Source organism: Papio anubis, chromosome 6 (genome assembly GCF_008728515.1).
Source record: "Papio anubis isolate 15944 chromosome 6, Panubis1.0, whole genome shotgun sequence".
Taxonomy (NCBI): Eukaryota; Metazoa; Chordata; class Mammalia; order Primates; family Cercopithecidae; genus Papio; species Papio anubis.
In genome coordinates this window covers 34,093,504-34,117,230 of record NC_044981.1, presented here as the reverse complement: position 1 = coordinate 34,117,230, position 23,727 = coordinate 34,093,504, and the positions used below count along the sequence as shown (strand labels likewise).

General features: G+C 49.5%; 2 protein-coding genes across 3 annotated transcripts; both read right to left on the bottom strand.

Annotated features, from left to right (window-relative positions):
- Positions 1 to 743: 743 nt before the first annotated feature.
- Positions 744 to 8,398, bottom strand: CLPSL1 (colipase like 1). Its single transcript, XM_031667063.1, is given in 6 exon segments — positions 744 to 852; positions 854 to 924; positions 927 to 1,062; positions 1,795 to 1,917; positions 7,769 to 7,794; positions 7,797 to 8,398. Coding segments are annotated over 6 exon segments (450 nt in total). The 5' UTR covers positions 7,864 to 8,398; the 3' UTR covers positions 744 to 825.
- Positions 8,399 to 9,411: 1,013 nt separating this feature from the next.
- On the bottom strand, positions 9,412 to 12,475 carry CLPSL2 (colipase like 2). 2 transcript variants are annotated; one of them, XM_003897506.5, is made up of 3 exons: positions 12,255 to 12,475; positions 11,385 to 11,507; positions 9,412 to 9,614 (listed from the first exon to the last, which is right to left on the bottom strand). In XM_003897506.5, exons 1-3 carry the CDS (start codon positions 12,336 to 12,338, stop codon positions 9,519 to 9,521), a joined length of 303 nt encoding a protein of 100 aa, XP_003897555.1. In that variant the 5' UTR covers positions 12,339 to 12,475; the 3' UTR covers positions 9,412 to 9,518. The 2 variants fall into 2 exon arrangements, with proteins under 2 accessions (XP_003897555.1, XP_017812999.1); XM_017957510.2 differs by lacking the exon at positions 12,255 to 12,475 and having other exon boundaries at positions 11,385 to 12,244.
- Between the last annotated feature and the right edge of the window lie 11,252 nt (positions 12,476 to 23,727).

Here is a 23,727-nt window from a genome sequence, read left to right as displayed (position 1 = left end):
AATGTGGAACCTTAGGTCCAAAATCTGAAATAATTAACTCCAAAATGTAACCTGAATATAACAGGCACCACGCACAAACAAGCGAGCTATCATCTAACTCGAAAAGCCTCACCACATACTGAGACTTCCTAAAACTCCACTTGACTCATTCTCTCCCCAACCCCACACCACAGTCACTGCTCCAGTATTTCTTTCTCACTCTTTCCTAGGCTCTCCTTCCTTTCTTCTTTTCTTGTCCCTCTTTTCTCTTGCCTCCCAGAAGATTCAGATTCTGCACTTTCCAACTGTGTGACCTTGAACAAGTTGCTCAACCCCTGTGTCCCTACCTGCAAAACAGAGGTGATAACAGGACAGACTCCACAGGTTTGTTGTAGGACGAAATGAGATCATGTGCATAAGGCACCTAGAGCTGCCCCTAACATCTAGTAAGTGCTCCATAAACATCATCAATTCTTCATACACATGGATGTTTGTGTACCTTCTTTCACATTTCTGAAATTCAAGGTCGTGGAACTGAAATATCACGTGTGAACTGGGCTTTCGGGGGGTAGATTACAGAGTGGGCTGAAGGCAGAAAGGGGTTGGGGTGGGAAGGGAGCTTTGGTCTCCTCTGGGGGACTTTCATTCATGCACCAACTGGGAAAAGACCCCAAGCCCAACAGTGTCCCTTCCTGCTTCCTCCCTCATATCACCTCCCGCCCCCCCGAAACCTGCACCATGCCCACCCCAGCCCAGCCCACCCAGGCCCCAACTCTGTGGGCAGCAAACATTAAAAAAGCTCTTTATTTCAATGATGGCGCATCACTCCTTCCCCCTTCCCTCCACTCAGGGCGGAGGCTCTGGGGAACAGGGCGGAGCACAGAGCTCTGGGTAGGGAGGACAGCAGGTGTAGGCGGAGGCAGCAAGAAGGAGGGAGCACTAGAAGAACATTTTCTTAGCCAGCTTCTGCCTTCCAATTTTCTCACAACGGCCATAGGCAATGGCCGACCATTTCTCACTCTTCCAATATACACAAGTCAGGTTCTGCAGGCAGGGACACTGTCTATATTGGCCAAAGAATGCCTGGGAAAGACAGGACTTTGACCTCGACCTTGCGGGCAGCTCGTCCCTGAGCCCCCAAGCCCAGCCCAGCCCAGCTCCAGGGCCTCCGTGCTTGCCCACAGCCAGGAGCCAGGGATAAAGGATAACTTGACAGCTGCTCAGAGTGGCACCTCTGGCTGCCTTCTCCAGGCTGGCTCCTGGATTGCTCAGTGCCCTCCCGGCTCCAGCCCTTGTAACCCTGCCTGTCACTGATCCATCTGCCTGTCCTAAGTCCATGGACACACCATTGTAAGGCCTCCATGTCTTGTCTTTATGGAGCAAATCCACTCCCCTACACACCCAGCTCAGAGGCTGCCTCTGCCCATCCTCCACTAGGAACACCCGGGGCCACAGCAGAACTCCTGTACTGGATGAAGACGGGGCTCTGGGGCAGAGGCCAGACCTAGCTGTGCCCATTTACTGTACTACTTTCGGCATTTGCTGAGAGGACCCCTGGAGAATGAGAACCCACATTAGGGAGTGAAGCATCGCCTCCCCGCCCCCAACCAGGATTCCAAGATCCTAGGGTGGGCTGCCATTTTGGTTCCGTCCACAGGCTCCCCCAGAAGGCTTGGAGGTGCAGTCCCACGGGGGAATTCCAGGCTCCGGGACATTTCCGCCCACCTACCCTTCTTGCCTCCCCAGGAATCTGGCCCGCCCCGGCTCCCCCTTCCCCTGACTCCCCTTTGGCTCCCCCCAGGCGCCGATACCCACCAGCGTTTGACACAGGCTGCCCTCGGACCCCTTCTCCGCGCAGTGCGACTCGCAGATGTCTGGAACCCGTCGGCAGCACCCAGTCTGGCAGTCCTGGTTCCGGATGCAAACCTCCTTGAGGTCCTGCAGGGAGGGACACGGCCCCGCCAAGCTCCACCGCCCGCCTTCCGCCCTTGCCGCCCGGGGCTTTCTCCCTACGGGGCTCTCCCCAGACTGTGTTCCCACCATCATCTCTGGCTCCTGCCAGGCAGGGCGGTCTCTACGTGGGGGCCAGGGTAAGTCTGTACAGATGGAGGGTGCCTGGAGGGGACTGAACGGTTTTTAAAAGGTTTACTCTTGGTGCCCTCAACACAGGTTGCTTCTCATACACACCAGGGTGGTCTAGACTTCCCTGTCTCTCTCTTACACTTCATTCTGCTGCAGTCTTCTCTCCCAAAAACTCATACTTACCCTTTCACCGGTGGCTGATGGTCACCTACATTCCCCCCACCCACTCCCCCCCGCCACACACATCAATGACCTCCACCCAGTACTGGGGCTTAGGACAGTACTTAACATTATTGATCACAGCCACCCATCATCTCTGACAATTTCAGTAGTCATTCAACAGGCAAATACTGAGCACCTACTGTGTGCCAGGCACTGTTCCAGGCACTGGGAATACAGCTGGGAACAACAAAAACAGAAATCCCTGTCCACCTGCAGCTGACATTCCGGAGCAGCACTGTCCAACAGAGCTTTCTGCAGTGATGAAAATGGGCTTTTTCTGCTCAGTCCAATAGCCACTAGCCACTGCTGAGCACTTGAAATATGGTAGTGCAACTGAGGAGCTGAATTTAAAACTTTTTTCTTTCTTTTCTTTTCTTCTTTTTTATATTTTTTCTTTTGAGATGTAGTCTCGCTCCCATCGCACAGGCTGGAGTGCAGTGGCGCGATCTTGGCTCACTGCAACATCCACCTCCTGGGTTCAAGCAATTCTCCTTCCTCAGCCTCCCGAGTAGCTGCGATTACAGCCGTGCGCCACCATGCCCAGCTAATTTTTATATTTTTAGTAGAGACAGGGTTTCACCATGGGCCAGGCTGGTCTCAAACTCCTGACCTCAGGTGATCCACCTGCCTCGGCCTCCCAAAGTGCTAGTAGGATTACAGCTGTGAGCCACCGCGCCCAGCCCTCTTTCTTTCCTTTCCTTTTTTTTTTTTTTTTTTGGACAAGGTCTCACTCTGTCACCGAGGCTGGAGTGCAGTGGTGCACTTATGGCTCACTGTAGCCTCAGCCTCTGGGTTCAAGCAATCCTCCTGCCTCAGCCTCCCACGTAACTGGGACCACAGGCATACACCACCATGCCCAGCTAATTTTTCTATTTTTGTAGAGATGTTACAGGTAGTTAGACAGGCATGAGTGGGGTAGGAGAGGGCTCTCCCCCTCCCACCAGGAATGTCAGGTGATGGTTCAACAGTTATCACATTGCCTCTCCAAAAATGACAATTTGGCAGCTAGGCTCCAGGGAGAGACAATCTCCTAATGGTCCATAGCTGTTAACATTAAAGTGTTCACTGAATGCAGGGGCCAGAGAGAAGCAAAAAGGGCTTCCAGTAAAATCTCAGGTGTTGGGTGAGTGAGCCCGGGAACGCACATTAAGAGAAAAAATGGAGGAGTATGAATTTCTGTGGGCGCACTCCACTGGAAAAGGGAAGAAAGTCTCAGACGGGCATGCGCACAACTTCCTAAACACACTGCGTGTGCTCACTACCCAAGGGTAAGGAGGACACTGCACATGTGGTCAGCTCACCCTAAGGGAAGAATCAGGGAAGAGAGGCACGCGACGCTGGAGGTGGCCAAGGTTAAACACTGCACTTGTCCTTCAAGTTGCACACTTGGGACTCTTCCAAGTGTACTTTCCATTCTTTCCTGCTCTAAAGCTTTTTAATAAACTTCCACTCATGCTCTGAAACCTGCCTCAGTCTCTCTGTCTGCTTTATGCCCCTCAGTCAAATTCTTTCTTCTGAGGAGGCAAGAATCGAGGTTGCTGCAAATGCATGCAGATTCATTGCCAATAACTCAGATACCTTCCACCAGTAAGAGACAGGAGTCTCGCTTTGTTGCCCAGATTGGTCTTGAACCCCTGGGCTCAAACAATCCTCCCACCTTGGCCTCCCAAAATGTTGGGATTACAGCCATGAACCACCACACCTGGCCTGAATTTTAAATTTTGTTGAATTTTCATAAATTTAAATCTAAGTAACTATATGTGGCTAGTGTAAACCAAAAATAAAATTTGAAGCCTCCCACCACCACCAATCCACAGCCATCTCAATGGACTCCCTCCTTGGCCAGAGCACTCTAAAATTTAACCTGAAAGACTGGTTCAGGCCATGACGGGAAGTGGGGGCTGGACATGCCTCATTAATACCCCATTCAGCATTACCATTAACAAAGACCTTAAGTCTGATCAGAAACATGTACAATCTATTTTCTAGGAAGCCTGTTCCTGGAGGCTTCATCTGCATGATAAAACTTTGGTCTCCACAAGCCCTTATCTTAACCCAGACATTCCCTTCTGCTGATAATAGCTCTTTCAACCAATTGCCAATCAGAATATGTTTAAATCTACCTATGACCTGGAATGGAAGTCACATCCCCCACTTCAAGTTGTCCCGCCCTTCCACATTGAACAAATGTAAACCTTACATGTACTGATTGATGTACTATGTCTCCCTAATGTGTACAAAAGCAAGCTGTACCCCAAAAAACAAAACAAAACAAAACAAAAAAAAGCAAGGTGCACCCCGGCCACCTGAGGCTGTATCACGGGTGTGTCCCTAACCTTGGCAAAATAAACTTTCTAAATTGACCGAGACCTGTCTCAGATATTTTGGGTTCACACTAGTAACTGCACTATTGGACAAGTAAAGCTCTAAAGAGGGAAGACAGGGAAGAGATACATAAGTGAAATGATACGGTGTCACAGATAAAACGTTGAGCAAAATAAGTCAGATTTTTTTTTTTTTTGGAGATAGAGTCTCGCCCTATCGCCCAGGCTGGAGTGCTGTGGCGCAATCTCAGCTCACTGCAAGCTGTGCCTCCTGGGTTCATGCCATTCTCCTGCCTCAGCCTCCTGAGTAGCTGGGATTACAGGTGCCCACCACCATGCCCAGATAATTTTTTTTGTATTTTTATTAGAGACGGGGTTTCACTGTGTTAGCCAGGATGGTCTCGATCTCCCGACCTTGTGATCCGCCCACCTCGGCCTAAGTGCTGGAATTACAGGCACGTGTCACCGCACCCTGCACACCCCCCCTTTTTTTTTTTTTTTTTTTGAGACAAAGTCTCACTCTACTGCCGAGGCTGGAGTGTAATGGCACGATCTTGGCTCGCTGCAACCTCCGCCTCCCGGGTTCAAGCAATTCTCCTGCCTCAGCCTCCCAAGTAGCTGGGATTACAGGCATGTGCCACCATGCCAAGCTAATTTTGTATTTTTGGTAGAGATGGGGTTTCACCATGTTGGTCAGGCTGGTCTCGAACTCTTGACCTCAGGTGATCCACCTGCCTCGGCCTTCCAAAGTGCTAGGATTACAGGCTTGAGCTACTGCACCTGACCCAGATTTTTTTTTTTCTAAGTACATACTGTGTGATTTTATCATACAAAGTTCAAAATCAGTCTATAATAATGGAAGTCGCTGGGCACGGTGTAATCATGCCTGTAATCTCAGCACTTTGGAAGGCCGAGGTGGGTGGATCACGAGGTCAGGAGATCGAGACTATCCTAGCTAATGCGGAGAAACCCTGTCTCTACTAAAAATCCAAAAAATTAGCCAGGCGTAGTGGTGGACGCCTATAGTCCCAGCTACTCAGGAGACTGAGGCAGAAGGATGGTGTGAACCTGGGAGGCGGAGCTTGCAGTGAGCCGAGATTGCGCCATTGCACTCCAGCCTGGGCGACAGAGCGAGACTCCATCTCAAAAATAAAAATAAAATAAAATAATAATAATAATAATAATGGAAGTCAGGAGACAGTTGCCTTTGGTTCTATTGACTAGGAGAGAGTGAGCCTTTTGGGGTGCTGAAAATGTCCTATATCTTGTTCTGATGGCAGTGATGAGGGGGTCTGCATAGATTCAAATCCATTGATTTCTATGTAAACTCAAGATTTGGGCACCTAGTTAGGTGTAATTTTTACCATATATGTTATATATATAAAGCAAGTAATATTTATATTATATATGTATAATCCTATTATGTGTGATTACGTGCTATAAAGAAAATAAAGCAGGAATGGAGGATTGGCTATAGCCGCCTCCCGGCCCCCCTGCTTCCACCCTTGCCAGTGACCTCCCCCAGGTGCCCCCTCACCATCCCCATTCTCGCTTCCACCTCCCCAACCTCCTCAAGTCAGTTCTTCCCAGAACAGCTAGAGGAGTCTTTTTCAAAAGATAATTTCCACAATGTCATTCTCTGGATTCAAAGCCATCACTGGGGCTCTGAATCCACACCTGGCCTGACCCCAGGGCATCTGTGCTTGCTGGCCCTCTGCCCAGAGCACCCTGTCCTGCACTCTTTGCCCGGCTGTCTCCCGCTCCTGCCTCGGGCTGAAGACTTCCTGGACACCAGCAGAGCAGTCCCCATCACCTGGTTGTACTTTGGTCACAACACTTATGACTCTCTGAAATCATCTTATTTATATGTTTTAAAAATAATTTATCTCCCCCTGCTAGCACCTCAGCTCTAGGACACAGATCTTCTGCTCTCATATTCACTGCTGTATTTCTTAGCCCCTTGGACTAAAGTCCTTACACATTGCAGGTACTTTGTAATGTGTAAGGACTTTAGCAGGTGCTGAATGAATAACTGTTGAATAAATGAGAATATTGTAACTCTGTTCCATTTATCTCTCTGATCTCATCTCCCATGATTTCCACTCTCTCTCACTCGTCTTTGCTATTCCTTGAATATGTCAGCACATTTCCACCCCCAGACCTTTGTCCTGGCTGTTCCCTCCATCTGGAACGCTCTTCTCCCAGAGACCTGCCTGCTTTGCCCATTAGGAAGGACTTCCCTCCCTGTAGGCCTTTGCTAAAATTTCCCATTCTTAGTAAGCTCTTCCCTGAGCACCCCATTTAAAACTGCAAACGCTGGCCGGGTGCTGTGGCTCATGCCTGTAATCCCAGCACTTTGGGAGGCCAAGGCAGGTGGATTGCTTGAGGTCAGGAGTTCAAGACTAGCCTGACCAATACGGTGAAACCCTGTCTCTACTAAAAATACAAAAAAAAACCCAAAAATTAGCTGGGCACGGTGGTGGGTGCCTGCAATCCCAGCTACTTGGGAGGCTGAGGCAGGGGAATCGTTTGAACTCAGGAGGCGGAGGTTGCAGTGAGCTGGGATTGCCCCACTGCACTCCAGTCTGGGTGACAAAGCAAGACTCCATCTCAAAAAAAACAAACCAACCAACAAACAAAAAACCCTGCAAACCCTTCTCATACCACCACGTCCCTAGCCCGTTTCTTATTTTCACTTTCCTTGCTTATCACCTGAGATAGATGCCATTATTAACAGCATCTATTGTAAGGTTTTACTTCTTTGCCTCACACACTACAGTGACTGCTCCACAAGGGCAAGGATTTTTATCTTTCTTGCTCACAGACCTATCACTAAATGTAGAAAAATAATTTACATATAGCAGGTACTCAATAAAAATGTGTTGCATGAGTGAATACCTGTCTCCCTCACCACATGTGTGCGTGGGCAGGGGGGCTCTCTCACTTTCACCTCTGTGGCAGCAGCACCTGGCACTGCCCTGGCACAGCTCCCAGGACCAGGGTGTCTTCTCGTTCCTCCGAGACATCCTCCACCCAGCACTCCCTGCTGCCCCCACTTCTGGCCTTCTCCCACACCAGCCTCCATGCCCACTCACTTCCCCAAATAGTACAGGCCTTAGGACAGTGGAGGAGGAGGTGACTGCACTCTCCAGCTTTCTTACCAAAAGGTTGTATTTTGTTGGAGAAAGCCCCTGGTGAGGAGGAAGAGAAAGGAGAATAGAAGGAACAGCAGCAGTAGCCACTGGGGTAGCATCATGGCCCACAAGTGGTGGCGGCTTTTCTAAGGTCCAGCAAAATATCCTGCACACCAACCATGTGGGTGTGCTCCCAGCTGTGGGAACACCAGGTAAAACCAGCACCCAACCCTGTCAGAATTTTCCCATCCTGCACAAAACTCAGGCTAGGCCAATCAGCAAATTCCACCACAATGATTAGTTCAGGCAGACTAAGCCAATCCAATCAGAACCGATCTTAGGATGTTTGCTGAGAATTGTGGAACAGAGATGTTTTCTTTCTCTGAAAGGCACAATATTGATGTACATGGTGGATTTGTGGTTAAGAGCCTGGCCTCTGGGGCAGGATTGTCTGGGTTCAAGTCTCAGTTCCAACCCTTACTCTAGGAGCCTCAATACCCTGTTTGTAAAATAGGGATAATTATAACACCTACTATAGCCCTGTTGTGACAGAAAGATGAGTCAATACAGTTAAGAAAGCACTTTGGGCCAGGCGCAGTGGCTCATGCTTGTAATCCCAGCACTCTGGGAGGCTGAGGCAGGAGGATCACTTGAACCCAGGAGTTCAAGACCAGCCAGGGCAATATACTGAGGCCCTGTCTCTATTAAAAAGAAAGAAAGAAAGAAATTGGCCGGGCATGGTGGCACACACCTGTAGTCCCGGTTACTTGGGAGGCTGACGTGGGAGGATCTTTTGACCCCGGGGGTTGAGGCTGCAGTATGCTGCGATTGAGCCACTGCACTCCAGCCTGGGTGCTGTCTTAAATTTTTAAATTAAATGAAAAAGAAAGCACCTCGCACAGTGTCTGAAACACAGGAAATGCTCAATAAATCCTACCTGTTATTAGGTGACACCTGGAATGTCTGTGAGTACTGGGAAGGAATTCAGCCTGAGAGCTGCTGGCTCTGGCCCCACCTGAGGGCTGCCCGACCTCTGGACTTCCACTTCTGATCACCAGGAAATCCCCTCCTCACCTAGACCAATTTGGGTTGGTTTTTAAGATACTTGCAGCAGAAACAGGCCTCATTGCTACCGCAATTATATGACCTAGGGCAAGTCATGTTGCTTCTCTGGGCCTCAGTTTCTTTGTCCATGCAGTGGAACTGACAATACCTCAGAGAGCGGAGGCATCGATGCACCAGGTCCCTTTCCCACCACAGGCATTTTTGCATTTATACTTTGCACATTCTCACCAACTCTCTAATGACCTCTACCCTTTTGTGCCCCCCAACCCGCCCCGTGAAATACTCAGATACCTCCACCTAGTCTCTACCTACCACACACCCCCTTGATAGGCACCCCAACATACACTCTACAGGCATATTCCTCAATCCCATCTCTCCCACACAGCCCTCCAGCCCTCCAACCAGAGAATCGGCCCTTTCCCAGACCCAGCCCCTGCTCCACCACACCCTCCCTGCGCCATTCCCTTCCTGGAGTTCTACCCTGAGCTCCGGACAGACCCAAATCCCATGAGAAGCTCATTCATGCCTCCAGTCTCCCCTTTTGCCTGCCCCCTAGACTGGTGCAATCCCCACCAGGTCTCCTCGCCCAGAAAGTACAGACAGAGGCCAGGCCAGGAAGTGACTTTAATGTCTCAGGAGCTGGATTTGGTGCAAGTTGGTGGCACCCAGGGCCTCTGGCCCCAAGGGAGCAGTGATCAGTCTGCATCTTCCTCTAAATCATATGGCACCGGCTGGCACACATCAAGTCCTTGGATATGCATGTCAAGCCCACCCGGCAAGGGCAGATGATGTTGGTAGCTCCCTTGGTCTGCAGGGAGTGGGTATGAGAATTGGGAGTCACCAGAATGCAGGAAGGATGGGGACTTAAACTTCTTAGGGACCAGAACCAAGAGTACCAGGGCTGGAGTAAGACAGACCTAGGCTGTCTCTACAGCTTGTAACTGCATGACCTTCAGCAAGTCAATGAAGTTTCCTCATCTGTCAAACGGGGACAGTAATAGTAACCCACCTCATAGGGTTGTTGTGAGGACTAAATGAGATAGAGCAGATCAAGTGGTGATAATAAAAAGACCCTTTAGGCCGGGCACGGTGGCTCACCCCTATAATCCCAGCGCTTTGGGAGGCCAAGGCGGGTGGATCACCTGAGGTCAGGAGTTTGAGACCAGGCTGGCCAACATGGTCATGTACTAATAATACAAAAATTAGCTGGGCATGGTGGCGCATGCCTGTAATCCCAGCTACTCCAGAGGCTGAGGTAGAGAAATTGCTTGAACCTAGGAGACGGAGGTTGCAGTGGGCCAAGATCACGCCATTGCACTCCAGCCTGGGCAACAAGAGCGAAACTCTGTCTCAAAAAAAAACAAAAAAACAAAAAAAACCCCTCTAGCCACTTCAGCTGTAGGGTCAGGCCATGGTAGGGGCCCTGCTGCTTCCTTAGGGTATTGTCATCTCCCCACACAGGGACATAGAGGCTGAGCCCACCTATCCTAGAAAGGTTTGGGCCCAGGGCCAGGTGAGCAGGAACAGGGCATACTGAGCATTCTTCTCCCTGCATTCCTAAAAATGAGTGACAACCATGCTGGTCTGCACGCTGTCCTTCCCAGGACCACACAATCTTCTCAACAGCCTGGTGAGGTAGGTACTTTAGCCTCTCCTTGTAGATGAGGAAACTAAGGCTCAGAGAGCCATGATGACCTGCTTGAGGTCACAAAGATAGGGTGTGGAAAAGTCAGGATTTAAACTCAGGTCCAACTCCAAAGCTGTGGTCCTGCCACTACAGCGCCATGCTCCTCTCAAGAAATCATGTCACTGTGGCAGAGAGATGGGGACTAGTAAGGGGAAGGTCATTTCCTACTTACCCTGCCTCAGTGATATGAGAGAAGAGATATTCATTCATTCAACAAGCATTTATTGGCTGGGCACAGTGGCTCATGCCTATATTCCCAGCACCTTGGGAGGCCCAGGCAGGTGGATCACCTGAGGTCAGGAGCTCGAGACCGGCTTGGCCAACATGGCAAAACCCCATCTCTACCAAAAATACAAAAATTAGCCAGGCATAGTGGTGCATCCCTGTAATCCCAGCTACTCAGGAGGCTGAGGCACAAGAATTGCTTGAACCCAGGAGGCAGAGGTTGCAGTGAGCCAAGATCATGCCATTGCACTCCAGCCTGGGTGACAGAGCAAGACATCTCAAAATAAACAAACAAAAATAAGCATTTATTGAGCACCTACTATGTGCAGACACTAAGCTGGGGGTAGGTGCTTCATAGATGAATATGATGCAATCCCTGCCCTTGAAGAGTTCTAATCACTGGGAGAGGCAGAGAAAATACATGGCCAGTTAGGAAGATACATGTCTGACCCCAGGGTACAGGAGCTCCAAGGAGGGAAGGCTTCTCAGAGGAGGTGGCTGGAGTTGTTTTGTACCATGAGTAGGAGTTTGCCAAGTGGAGAAGAGGAAGGGCACCCCAGACAGAGGTGAAAAAACAGGTGGGGTCAGGTGTTTTTTTTTTTTTTTTTTTAACCTCCTCTGCCCGCTTCTCTACTTGCCAGAAGTTGCCCCATCCTAGGGCCTCACCTGGGGCAAGCAGATCATGGTTATTCTGGCCCTGGGGGCACAGAAGGCTCCACCGGATTCCAAGTCCATGAGGCAGCAGCCACTGTAGCACTCAGAGTGGTGGAAGCACCTGTCTGTGATTTTCTGTGGGGACAGGCAGGATGTCTGCCAGGCTGGGGACAATCCCTGAGTTGTGTGGGAAGGTAGGAGAGGGTTCCCACCATTGCCAAAGAGCCCAGGGGTCCAGGAGAAGTTATGAGGTTGTCGCCCCCTGGGGGGACTCGTCCCCCACCAGCCCCACCCCGGCCCCTCAGCAGGACCCAGGGGAGCAGAGGAGAGGAGGAGAGGGGGATTAGCACTTTTCCTTCGGCGTCTCCTTTCCTGGACCGCCCTCACCTCCATGAGTCCCATAGGGTGTGTCCCATTTTGCGGGGCGGGGTTGGGGGGTGAGAATGAGGGGACTGCAGGCTCGAAAAAGAGGGAGAGAAAAAGAAGAGGGGAGAGCTCTCGTGCCTGGAAGAATCACTAGACAGTGAGGCGAGGCGGAGGAAGAGGGGGAGAAACCAGAGCAGGCAGGGAGGGTTTGGCTGTGAGCACTTTGGGGAGGCAAGTGAGCCCAGGACTGAGGCCATCGGAAGAGGCACGGGGAGGGGGGAGGTGGGGGGAGCGAGGGTGCTGGTCATAGGCCAATTTCTCTCCCCTCGAGGCCGCCAGGGGAGAGTGCAGCGGCTTTTGAAGTCCGTCTGAGGATGCCCCAAGCTGCCCGCCTAGGTGTGGTTCCGGACCCACCTCTCCCTTTCAGGCTGCCCGGCGCCTTCGGGCTCCACTGCCCCTGCGGCGGGGCCACCCTCCCCTGCGGTCGCGGCGGGCTGGGCGCGTTCCCTGCCTCACCTTTTTATATTGCGGAAGCGCGCTCCAGAGGGGCATCACCGCCCCCGCCAGGATCCCCGCCACGAGCGCCAGAGCTGCGGCCATGGGCCTAGGCGGCAGAGCAGCGGCGGAGCTCGGAAGGGCAGCGGGATAAACCCTCTTCGCCGGCCACGTGACCCGGCGCCCCAGGCCGCCCCCGCGGAGGAGGGGCGTGGAGGGCGCGGACGCCTGCGGAAGGGAAGGAGGGAGGAACCGCGCTGAGGCTCTCACGGCTGGGATTCTAGACTGTAGGGGCCTCCATACGTGTTACTTCCAAGTAGGAGCTTGAAACTGTAAGATAAAACTATGTTTTTATTGTATTTATTTATTTATTTTTTTTTTTTTGAGGCCGAGTCTCGCTCTGTCACCCAGGCTGGAGTGCAGTGGCCGGATCTCAGCTCACTGCAAGCTCCGCCTCCCGGGTTACGCCATTCTCCTGCCTCAGCCTCCCGAGTAGCTGGGACTACAGGCGCCCGCCACCTCACCCGGCTAGTTTTTTGTATTTTTTAGTAGAGACGGGGTTTCATTGTGTTAGCCAGGATGGTCTCGATCTCCTGACCTCGTGATCCGCCCGTCTCGGCCTCCCAAAGTGCTGGGATTACAGGCTTGAGCCACCGCGCCCGGCCTGTATTTATTTATTTTACGGACGGAGTCTCACAGTGTCGCCCAGGCTTAAGTGCAGTGGCGCGATCTCGGCTCACTGCCATCTCTGCCTCCCAGGTTCAAGTGATCCTCCTGCCTCAGCCTCCCGAGTAGCTGGGACTACAGGTGTGCGCCACCACACCCAGCTAATTTTTAAAATTTCTGTAGAGACGGGGGTCTCCCATGTCGCCCAGGCTGGTCTCGAACTCCTAGCCTCAAGTGATCGTCCTGCTTCAGCCTCCCAAAGTGCTGTGATTACAGGTGTGAGCCACCGCACCTGGCCTCAAAAATTTTATTTTTATAAACGGCACAAAACATATATGCTGAAAGAAAAAGAGCTTCCTTCCTGCTGCTGATTTTCTGTCTGCCCTTGCAGCCCCAGATCCTCCCCTTAACTTCAGGATAATCCAGCCCCACCCTCTGGGCTGCTCACACCCGCTGCAGGCCCCATTCTCCTCTTCTGTAAGAACCAGGAGGTGGGACAAGATGGTCTCTAAGTCTTAAATCTCGTGCAGTCCTAATCATTTTATTAATTGTCTAAGGATTCATCTGTGAATTGTGTGAAAGTCAAGATGTGGGGGCAAAATGGAGGGGTGGGAAGAGAAGAAAACTCAGAATGGGGAAGAGGGTTAAGGGACAGCTGCACAGAGCAATCCTGGAACTGGGGGAGGCAGGTCTTCCTCAGGACTTCCCTATGGATGAAGCTTCCACCTCACCCCGCCTGCCTGCTTCTGCTTTTTTTAATTTCTTTTTTTTTTTTTTAATTTTGTATTGTTAATATTTGTTATAGAGACAGGTTCTCCTTATGTGTCCAGGCTGTCTTGAACTCATGGGCTCAAGAGATCCTCTTGCCTAGGCCTCCCAAACTGGTGGGATTGCAGGCGTGACCCACCACTCCAGCCTGCTTCTACTTTTGAAGTTTTGCTTAAGAAATGGACTGAGAAATCCTGTCTTGGTGGGGAATAACAGCCAAGAATAACAGCCCCCACCGCACTCAGAGGGCCCTGTATCCATTATTTCCGTGAGCCCTCCCTGTATTAACACTAGCTGTCACAGAGTAATTAACACTGGCTGTCACAACAGAACTCCTGGAATTTCATGGCTTGGCACAATAATGCTTTATGCAAAGTCTGATTTGGGGCAAGAGACCCTTCTTCCATCCTGTAGCCACACCATCTATAAGACTTGCCTCTGGCTGGGCATGGTGGCTCACACCTGTATTCACAGCACTTTGGGAGGCCAAGATGATAGGATCTCTCTCTCTCTTTTTTTTTTTTTTTTTTTTGAGACAGAGTCTCACACTATTGCCCAGGCTGGAGTGCAATGGCACAATGTCGGCTCACTGCAACCTCCGCAAAGTGCTGGGATTACAAGTGGGAGCCACCATGCCCGACCGAGTCTCTTGAGCTCAGGAGTTCAAGGCCAGCCCTGGACAATATAGTGAGGCCTCATCATTACAAAAAAAATTTAAGAAATTAGCCATGGCCGGGCGCGGTGGCTCAAGCCTGTAATCCCAGCACTTTGGGAGGCCGAGGCGGGTGGATCACAAGGTCAGGAGATCGAGACTATCCTGGCTAACATGGTGAAACCCCGTCTCTACTAAAAAAAATACAAAAAACTAGCCGGGCGTGGTGGCGGGCGCCTGTAGTCCCAGCTACTTGGGAGGCTGAGGCGGGAGAATGGCGTGAACCCGGGGGGCGGAGCTTGCAGTGAGCCGAGATCGCGCCACTGCACTCCAGCCTGGGAGAAAAAGGGGAGCCCCCCCGTAAAAAAAAAAAAAAAAAAAAAAAAAGAAATTAGCCAGACATGGTGGCACATGCATGTAGTCCTGGCTACTCGGGAGGCTGAGGCTGCAGTGAGTTATGATCGCTCCACTGCACTCCAGCATGGGCAACAGAGTGAGACCCTGTCTCAAAAACAAACAAACAAACAAACAAACAAACAAAACTAGCGTCCAAGGTCTCCATGGAAGACCTGCCTTCTCCATTCACAAACCACCTGCTGGAACTAGTCACATGATCCCAACCTTCTAACCTTCTGCAAGGGAGGCTGGGAAATTCAAGGGAGTCTTGGAATATTTAGCATCTACTCTCATTTCTGCTGTGTAACTCTTAGCTCTGTTTTACAGACTAGGAAACTGAAGGCTCAAGATAAAGTTACTTGCCCAAGTAACAAGATGAAATGGCAGAGTCAGATATAAATCCAGGGCATTCTAGTTCCTGGGTCCAAGTTCTTACCACTAAACTACACTGGGAGCGGCCAGAGGGCTTTGCCCCTAGTAAGGGGGTTCCCATCATTAACTATTAAGGGGGGTCCAGCAGTCGTGGTCTGAGCTCTCTTCATATGTGTGTTCTGCTACCTTGGCTAACTAGCGACCCATCCACGCAGATCATTTGTAAACTGGAGAGGAGGCCTGGGGACGGATACTTCTTGTACTGCTTCACTGGCTTCCTTTGCCCATACCCCCATGACCGTGAGACACTTGAGAAGTATTGTTGACTGCTTAGGAAAGTGGCAAATTTGAAGGCAAGGGGCCAGCAACTGTGTGTCAGGGTTGGCAGCCCCTGGGGAACCCACTGAAGGCTCTGAGGGGTGGTGAAGCCGCTGGAATTCTGTACAAAATATTATGTGCATGGATCTTTTTTTTCTTTTTCTTTTTCTTTTTCTTAAGCCAGAGATCTTCTGGTTTCCTCAAAAACAACTGGTTCAGAACCTTTATTTTCAGTTGAGGAAACTGAGGCCCAGAGAGGGCAAGGACTTCTCCCAGTGACTCAGCTGGTGAGTAGCAGAGCCAGGCCTAGCTCTGCTCCTGACTCTAAGTCCTGTGCTTTTTCTCCTGTACCATGGCCTGCCAGCACTGGTCACAGGCACGTGTCCAGAGTACCTCTGCATTGCGGGGGAGTAGGAACCATATCACCAGGGTCTCCAGCGCTGGGAATCACTGAGCTGTCTGACCTGTGGGCATGGCCACAGCTCTGCCCAGGGCCCAAAACTGGCCACCTCAGACTTCAGTGAGCAGAAGGGGGTCAGTTCAGGACAGGGGAGCACCTTGCTGGTGGACTTCTTTCCCCCTATTTCCTGCCCCTTCACCTTCCCCTCCTCTGATAGTCTTTAATGTCTCACTTCTTTTCTTCTGCATCTTTCTGGTGGCCCAAGTGGTGGTTTCCATGACAATGTTCTCACTGGTCTTCAGCAAAATGAAAACAATAAGGATAATGTAGTAGTGTTTTTGTTAAAGGTAAATATATTAAATTTATTATTATTAAACAAAAAAAATTTTTGAGACGTCACCCAGGATGTAGTGCAGTGGCACGATCTTGGCTTACTGCAGCCTTCACTTCCTGGGTTCGAGAGTCTCCTGCCTCAGCCCCCCTCCAAGTAGCTGGGACTACAGGTGCGCGCCACTACGCCTGGCTAATTTTTGTATTTTTAGTAGAGGTAGCGTCTCAACATACTGCCCAGTCAAAGAAATGTATTTAATTTAAAAAGTGATTATTTATTTTGAAATTACGTCTTTTCTACTTCTTTGGTGTTAAAATGTCCTTTTATGAAATAATAGCCGTCAGGGGTTCAAGACCAACCTGGCAACAAAGTGAGACCTCTGTCTCTACAAAAAATAAAAAAATTAACTGGGCATGGTGGCATCTGCCTATGGTCCTAAATACATGGGAGACTGAGGTGAGAGGAGCTCGAACCTGGGAGATTGAGGCTGCAGTGAGCCATGAGATAGACTGTCTCAAAAAAGTAATAATAATTAAAATAAATAAAATGGTGATGGTATTTGGAGGTAAAAAATAACAAATAAAATATTTAAAAATATATTTTAAAAAAGCAATAATAGCCACGATACAGTAGTAGTTTTGTTTCATTGTTCATGTTCTTTTTTTGGGCATATATATATATATATATATATACACACACACACACATACACACTATATATATATATATTTTTTTTTGAGACTGAGTCTTGCGCTGTCACCCAGGTTGGAGTGTAGTGGTGCCATCTTGGCTCACTGCAACCTCTGCCTCCCAGGTTCAAGCAATTCTCCTGCCTCAGCCTCCCGAGTAGCTGGGATTACAGGCACCTGCCACCGTGCTCGGCTAATTTTTGTCTTTTTAGTAGAGACGGGGTTTCACCATGTTGGCCAGGCTGGTCTTGAACCCCTGACCTTAGGTGATCCACCGGCCTCCCAAAGTACTGGGATTACAGGCTTGAGCCACCGAGACTGGCTTTTGGCCAATATATTAAATATATGTGCACAAATTCTCAGTCCTCAAAATTTTCTGGAGGTCTTATCTGTCTTTGAAATCCAAAATAAAGGCCGGGCGCGGTGGCTCAAGCCTGTAATCCCAGCACTTTGGGAGGCCGAGACGGGCGGATCACGAGGTCAGGAGATCGAGACCATCCTGGCTAACACGGTGAAACCCCGTCTCTACTAAAAATACAAAAAACTAGCCGGGCGAGGTGGCGGGCGCCTGTAGTCCCAGCTACTCGGGAGGCTGAGGCCGGAGAATGGCGTGAACCCAGGAGGCGGAGCTTGCAGTGAGCTGAGATCCGGCCACTGCACTCCAACCTGGGCGGCAGAGCGAGACTCCGCCTCAAAAAAAAAAAAAAAAAAAAGAAATCCAAAATAAAATCCTGGGGAAAACTGACCTTGTGAAAATTGCGCATTACTCAAGTCCTCCTAAAGGAACTCTAAAAGTAATCTGGGGAGAGTGAGGAATGAGTGGGTGCCCTAAGAGTTTGAAATGCGAAAATAGATCCTCAAAGCCTTCCTAGACAAGAGGACCAGAGTAGGAAGTGTTTGGAGGTGAGGAGGTGGAGGCCTCAAGCTTGTATGTCTCGGACTCTGGCAGGAGAGGGCCATGCTGTTTCGCTAAGCCTTGAAGGGGGACTGGGATTTGGTAAGCAGAGACTAAGGGTTTCCAAGCAGGGGTACAGGGTGGCTAAAGGTTTGGAGGTGACAGTGAATAGCTGTGAGTAGAACAGCAAGGAGATGGTGTCTGCTTGTGGGGGATACAGATTGGAGATGGGGCGGTCAACGTGCCGGGGAACTTGAGGGTCTGTGAGAATAGCTCCTGTTGAGGTGGCTCCTCGGTGGAAAGCTGGGCTGGTGGCGGCAGTGCTAGAGTCATAGCAAGGGGACCTGAGCCATTGAGCCAGGGGTGCAGGGTGAGGGTGGGGTTGCCCGGCTCTGTCTGTAAGGTCTCTAGAAGGAGAGGCCCAGCATGCCCAACGGACATCAGCTCTTTCCCAGCTTCTAGTCACCCCACCCACACAACATACTCTGAACCAGGGGCAGGGCTCAGCACACACACTTCTCATTTTATTTCTTCCCCGGGACAGGCTGGCCCTGCTGAGAGGCTATCAGCTCAGCTTGGGAGAAAGACAGGCCTGGAAGGAGAGGAGGGAGCTGACCTGCCGCCTCCTCCTGGACTGGGCTGGCCCTTTGACCCTAGGGCTTTGGCCTGAAGGACAGAGTGGGCGGCGGTGTCTGGCGACCAGGTGTGCTGCCCCATTGCCTTCACCCATGGGAGGGGACTGAGCTTTTCTAAGCAGCTTAGCCTGTGACAGGGGCCTTCCTCAGAGGGGCCAAGGAGGGCTCCCTACAACCTCTGTGTTCAGGCAAAAGGTTCATGCACAGAGAGGTCTCCAGAGGGGACATAGCAAGGGAATGCCCCGTTCTGCCATCCTGCCACGCCGCCTGTGCGTAGGGTGCATGTGTAGACTTGCTGGCACTAGAGTCCCTTCCTTCTCCCACTCGGTGAGTCTGAGCCACATTTGTGCCCAGTTGCCTTGGCAGTGAGGGCCCCTTGCTTACCTCAAGGAGCCATGAGGGAGTCACAACTCCTGCAGCTGCAAGTGAAAGAATTCCAGCCAAATTATGTAATTTTCACACTAAAAAGCAAAAGAAACAGTATTGGGTGAGTCGTCATGTGAGGCTGGCCTCAGGGCTCCAAAGAGGAACCACTGACAGGTGTCTGTCTCTTCAGCGTCAGCCTTCAGGCAGTCTCATTTCCTCTCAGGGAGGGAGACTGCCTCCCTGTGGAGGCAGCAGGGAGCTGTACACAGCTCTATGCACCTCCCTTCAGCACCCATCTAGAAATCCCTAGAAGGCGGCCGGGCGCGGTGGCTCAAGCCTGTAATCCCAACACTTTGGGAGGCTGAGGCGGGCGGACCACGCGATCAGGAGTCTGAGACCAGCCTGACCAACATCATGAAACCCCGTTTCTACTAAAAATACAAAAATTAGCCAGGTGTGGTGGCATGTGCCTGTAAGCCCCAACTACTTAGGAGGCTGAGGCAGGAGGATCGCTTGAACCCGGGAGGCAGAGGTTGCAGTGAGCCAAGATCGCACCACTGCACTCCAACCTAGGCGACAGAGTGAGACTCCGTCTCAAAAAAAAAAAAAAAAAAAAAAAAAGCTGGTTAGGATGCACCAAATTGGTTTCATTGCCCACTTACTATCCATCAATTGCTCTACCAGTCTGTTGAGTCCACTAGGTTCGTCTGTCCAACTGACTGTATACATCTTGGTGGTCTCCATTCCATTTACCTATTCATTCATCATTCATTCATGTATTCAACAAACGTTTAGTGATACCTATCATATGTCAGGTACCTTAACATCAGAGCTCAGTTGCAGATAAGAGATACCACCGTACTTATTTTAAGCAGAAAGGAATGTAATACAGATAATCGAGGGCTGACAAAGACATTGAAATGACTGGAAGAGTGGAAACCAGACTGAGCCTCCAGGAATGACTTAAAAAACGAAACAAAACAACCTTGCAGAACTGAGCTACCAGGGGAGCTACTACCCTGCCACCATCAGGCAGGCGAGGAGGCAGGTAGTCGTCACTGCAGCTGTGGTCCCGGGAACACACACGTTAGCTGTGATACTGGGTTCAGGAAGCTGCCATGAAAGATTATTGCCTGCCAGGTGCAGTGGCTCACACCTGTAATCCCAGCAGTTTGGGAGGCCAAGGTGGGAAGATTGCTTGAGCTCAGGAGTTCAAGACCAGCTTGGGCAACATAGCAAGGCCTGGTCTTTACAAAAAAAAATTTAAAAATTAAACTGTAGTCCCAGCTGTAGTCACACCTGTAGTCCCAGCACTTGGGAGGTTGAGGTGGGAAGATCGTTTGAGCCTGGGAGATTGAGGCTGTAGTGAGCTATGATTGCATCACTGCACTCCAGGAAAACTATTGCCTGTAGGCAGGTGTGGTGGCTCATGCCTATAATATTAGCACTTTGGGAGGTCAAGGCAGGAGGGTTGCTTGAGGCCAGGAGTTTGAGATCAGCCTGGGCAACATAGTGATACCCCGTCTCTACAGGGAAAAAAAAAAAAAATGCCGGATGTGATGGCTCACGCCTGTAATCCCAGCACTTTGGGAGGCCAAGGTGGGCAGATCACGAGGTCAGGAGATTAAGACTATCCTGGCTAACACGGTGAAACCCCGTCTCTACTAAAAAAATACAAAAAATTAGCTGGGCATGGTGGCGGGCACCTGTAGTCCCAGCTACTCAGGAGGCTGAGGCAGGAGAATGGCGTGAACCCAGGAGGCGGAGCTTGCAGTGAGCCAAGATGGTGCCACTGCACTCCAGCCTGGGCAACAGAGCGAAATTCCGTCTCAAGGAAAAAAAAAAAAAATTAGCTGAGTGTGATGGTGTGCACCTCATAGTCCCAGCTACTCAGGAGGCTGAGGTGGGAGGATCACTTAAACCTAGGAGTTTGGAGTTACAGTGAGCTATGATCATAGCACTGCACTCCAGCCTGGGCAACACCCTGTCTCTAAAAAAAAAAAAGTATTGCCTGCGTCTTCCCTAGCCAAAAACAAAACAAAACAAAACAAAAACAGTATGCCTCCTACAAATGCCACTGCCCTCCTTTACCTCCACGAAGATTAGGCTTTAGATAGTGCCTGTGATCAACAATCACACCTAGGTCTACCACTGTAGTGTTTAGCTTTCCTGCCCTGCAGTGCAGGAAGGGACACCAGAAGGAGATGAAAGAAAAGCTGAACAAGCCATGCTACAGCAGCCACTATAGGGAAAAGTGCTTGAAAGTGGCACAGGTTACTTGGAGAGGGTGTAGTTAGTTTTCTACTTCCTATTTGAAATCTTCAGTTTTTACAACTGCAAATCACTTTTTTTTTTTTCTTTTTGAAGACAGGGTCTCACTCTGTTGCCCAAGCTGGAGTGCAGTGGCGTGATCATAACTTACTACAGCCTTGGCCTTCTGGGCTCAAGTGATCCTCCTTCCTCAGCCTCCCAAGGCTAGGACTATAAGTGCACGCCACCACACCTGGCTTTTTTTTTTTTAGCCTTTTAAAGATTATTTGTCTTTCAGTGCTTCAACATGATGCCAAAACAATAGACTGAATACAAATAGCAAGGAAAGGAATCAAACATTTATAAGATATTTATTATTTTTCTGACCGAAGTGCAATGATTTTTAATTTTTTTTAAACAACTATAAAAGCCGGGCGCGGTGGCTCAAGCCTGTAATCCCAGCACTTTGGGAGGCCGAGACGGGCGGATCACAAGGTCAGGAGATCGAGACCATCCTGGCTAACCCGGTGAAACCCCGTCTCTACTAAAAAATACAAAAAACTAGCCGGGCGAGGTGGCGGGCGCCTGTAGTCCCAGCTACTCTGGAGGCTGAGGCAGGAGAATGGCGTGAACCCGGGAGGCGGAGCTTGCAGTGAGCTGAGATCCGGCCACTGCACTCCAGCCTGGGCGACAGAGCGAGACTCCGTCTCAAAAAAAAAAAAAAAAACGAAAAACAAACAAACAAAAAAAAACAACTATAAAAAAAAGTATTCAAGAAAATAAAACACAAATGGGAAATTTAACTAGATTGCTTCTTCTAATTAATCCTAACCTTGTGTTTGGTCTAGAAAACAAACAAAAAAACATTTGAAGTGTTACTAAAATGCTAATTGAATCATTTTAGCATAAATCTAGCCACATGCATTTCAAGGTTCCACTGCTAGAAATTTTGTTAAGATCAGTTGAATCATGAGTAACACCATATAATAGAGGATGAGGAACACAAGCATTAGATGTGATCCTTGCCCCATACCCTTAGATTATGTCAGAATAAAGCTGCCAATTCTGCCAGGCTCTGAACCCCTAGTGCCTCCAACCCAAAACTTGGAAGCAAAGAATATGCCCTGTCATACAACATTGTACAAGTTGTGGTAAAACAAAGCCTATGTTTTCTTACTTTTCTATAGGAAATGGTTAGTTATTTGATATGTACTAAAACACTGCTAAGAATCCACTTTGAGTTTATTTACTAAACACATTGTGTGCAAGAACTGACTCCACAAAAAGTTCCTTTGAAATCTGGTCCACAAATTCACCTAAGGTTGGAAATTTAAAACTTGCAAGAAAAGGAGGAAGTGGGTATCCCTAAATCCTAACATGTTGTAATTACTAAATTACAAGCATACTGAAAAGTTTTGCTCATAGAAGGCACAAACTATAAAAGGGATAATCTTTTTGAGTTAAAACAAACAAAAAAAAACTAGCTTGTTTAGTGAGCACTGTAACTAAGATGAAGTTATGTCTCTTAATTTACTGTCTCTCCTGTGACCAAAAAAAAAACCAAAAAATTTAATTTGTCTTACCATATACTTTCCAGCCACTAATTGAGATGTAGTTATGAAAGATTAAAGTTGCCTTAAAAGGGGGTCGCGATAGCAGTTATCAAAGCAATATTCAAGCAAGATTTCAAGGATGCTTTCAGGTTTAGAATTAGTTTTCCTTGTCAAAAATCTTCACAACTTCAAAAACTTAACAGATTGAGAAGCATTTATTTTCTTGACTTTCCCCATTTCTTTATATAAGTCAATAACTGGCTTTGTAGTCTGAAGGTGGGGCTCAGTTCTCCTTCCCAAGCTTTCTGTGTTGTCATCACTCTTTCTTCTCCCAGGACATCATTCAATACAGATCTTATTATTACAGTATATATGTGTGTATATATATATATATACACAGAATGAAAGATACATCTATCTGCCTTCCCATCCATTGTCTTGTTCCAACCTTGTTTTTGTGCGTGTGTGTGTGTGTGTGTGTTGAGATGGAGCCTCACTCTTGCTACCAGGCTGGAGTGCAGTGGTGGGATCTCAACTCCCTGCAACGTCCACCTCCCGGATTCAAGAGATTCTTCTGCCTCAGCCTCCTGAGTAGCTGGGATTCCAGGTGCACGCCACCAGGCCCGGCTAGTTTTTTGAATTTTTAGTAGAGACGGGGTTTCATCATGTTGGACAGGCTGGTCTCAAACTCCTGACCTCAGGTGATCCGGCCACCTTGGCCTAGCAAAGTGCTGGTAATATAGGAGTTATTAAGAAATTATTTTAGGCAGATAGTAAGGGTAAGGAGTCCTCAGTAAAGCTTTTTCTTTTAATAAAAGCAACTCCCCCAAACATTTCAGGGTTTTTTTGAGATTCACTCAGTTGCCCAGGCTGAAGTGCAGTGGCGCGGTCTCCACCTCCCACTTCAAGCTATTCTCCCTCCTGAATTAGCCTCCCGTGTAGCTGGGATTACAGGCGCCTGCCACCAGCCCAGCTAATGTTTTGTGTTTTTAAGCGGAGACTGGGTTTCACCATGTTGGCCAGGCTGGTCTCGAACTCCTGACCTCGTGATCTGCCCCGTCTGCCTCGACCTCCCAAAGCTCTGGGATTACAGGCGTGAACCACCGCGCCCACCACAACATTTCTGTGCTAACAGAAAGCAGCTTGAAAAGCCAGGCCTGCAAGCTTTGATACACAAACACAAGCGGTTAGAATCTGGGTCCAT

Coding starts and splice junctions, on each gene's coding strand:
- CLPSL2 (XM_017957510.2), bottom strand. CDS start 11,774: ATGGGACTCATGGAGGTGAGGGCGGTCCAGGAAAGGAGACGCCGAAGG. Junction 9,615..11,384: donor CCATGATCTGCTTGCCCCAG/GTGAGGCCCTAG, acceptor CACTCCCTGCAG/ACCAAGGGAGCTACCAACAT.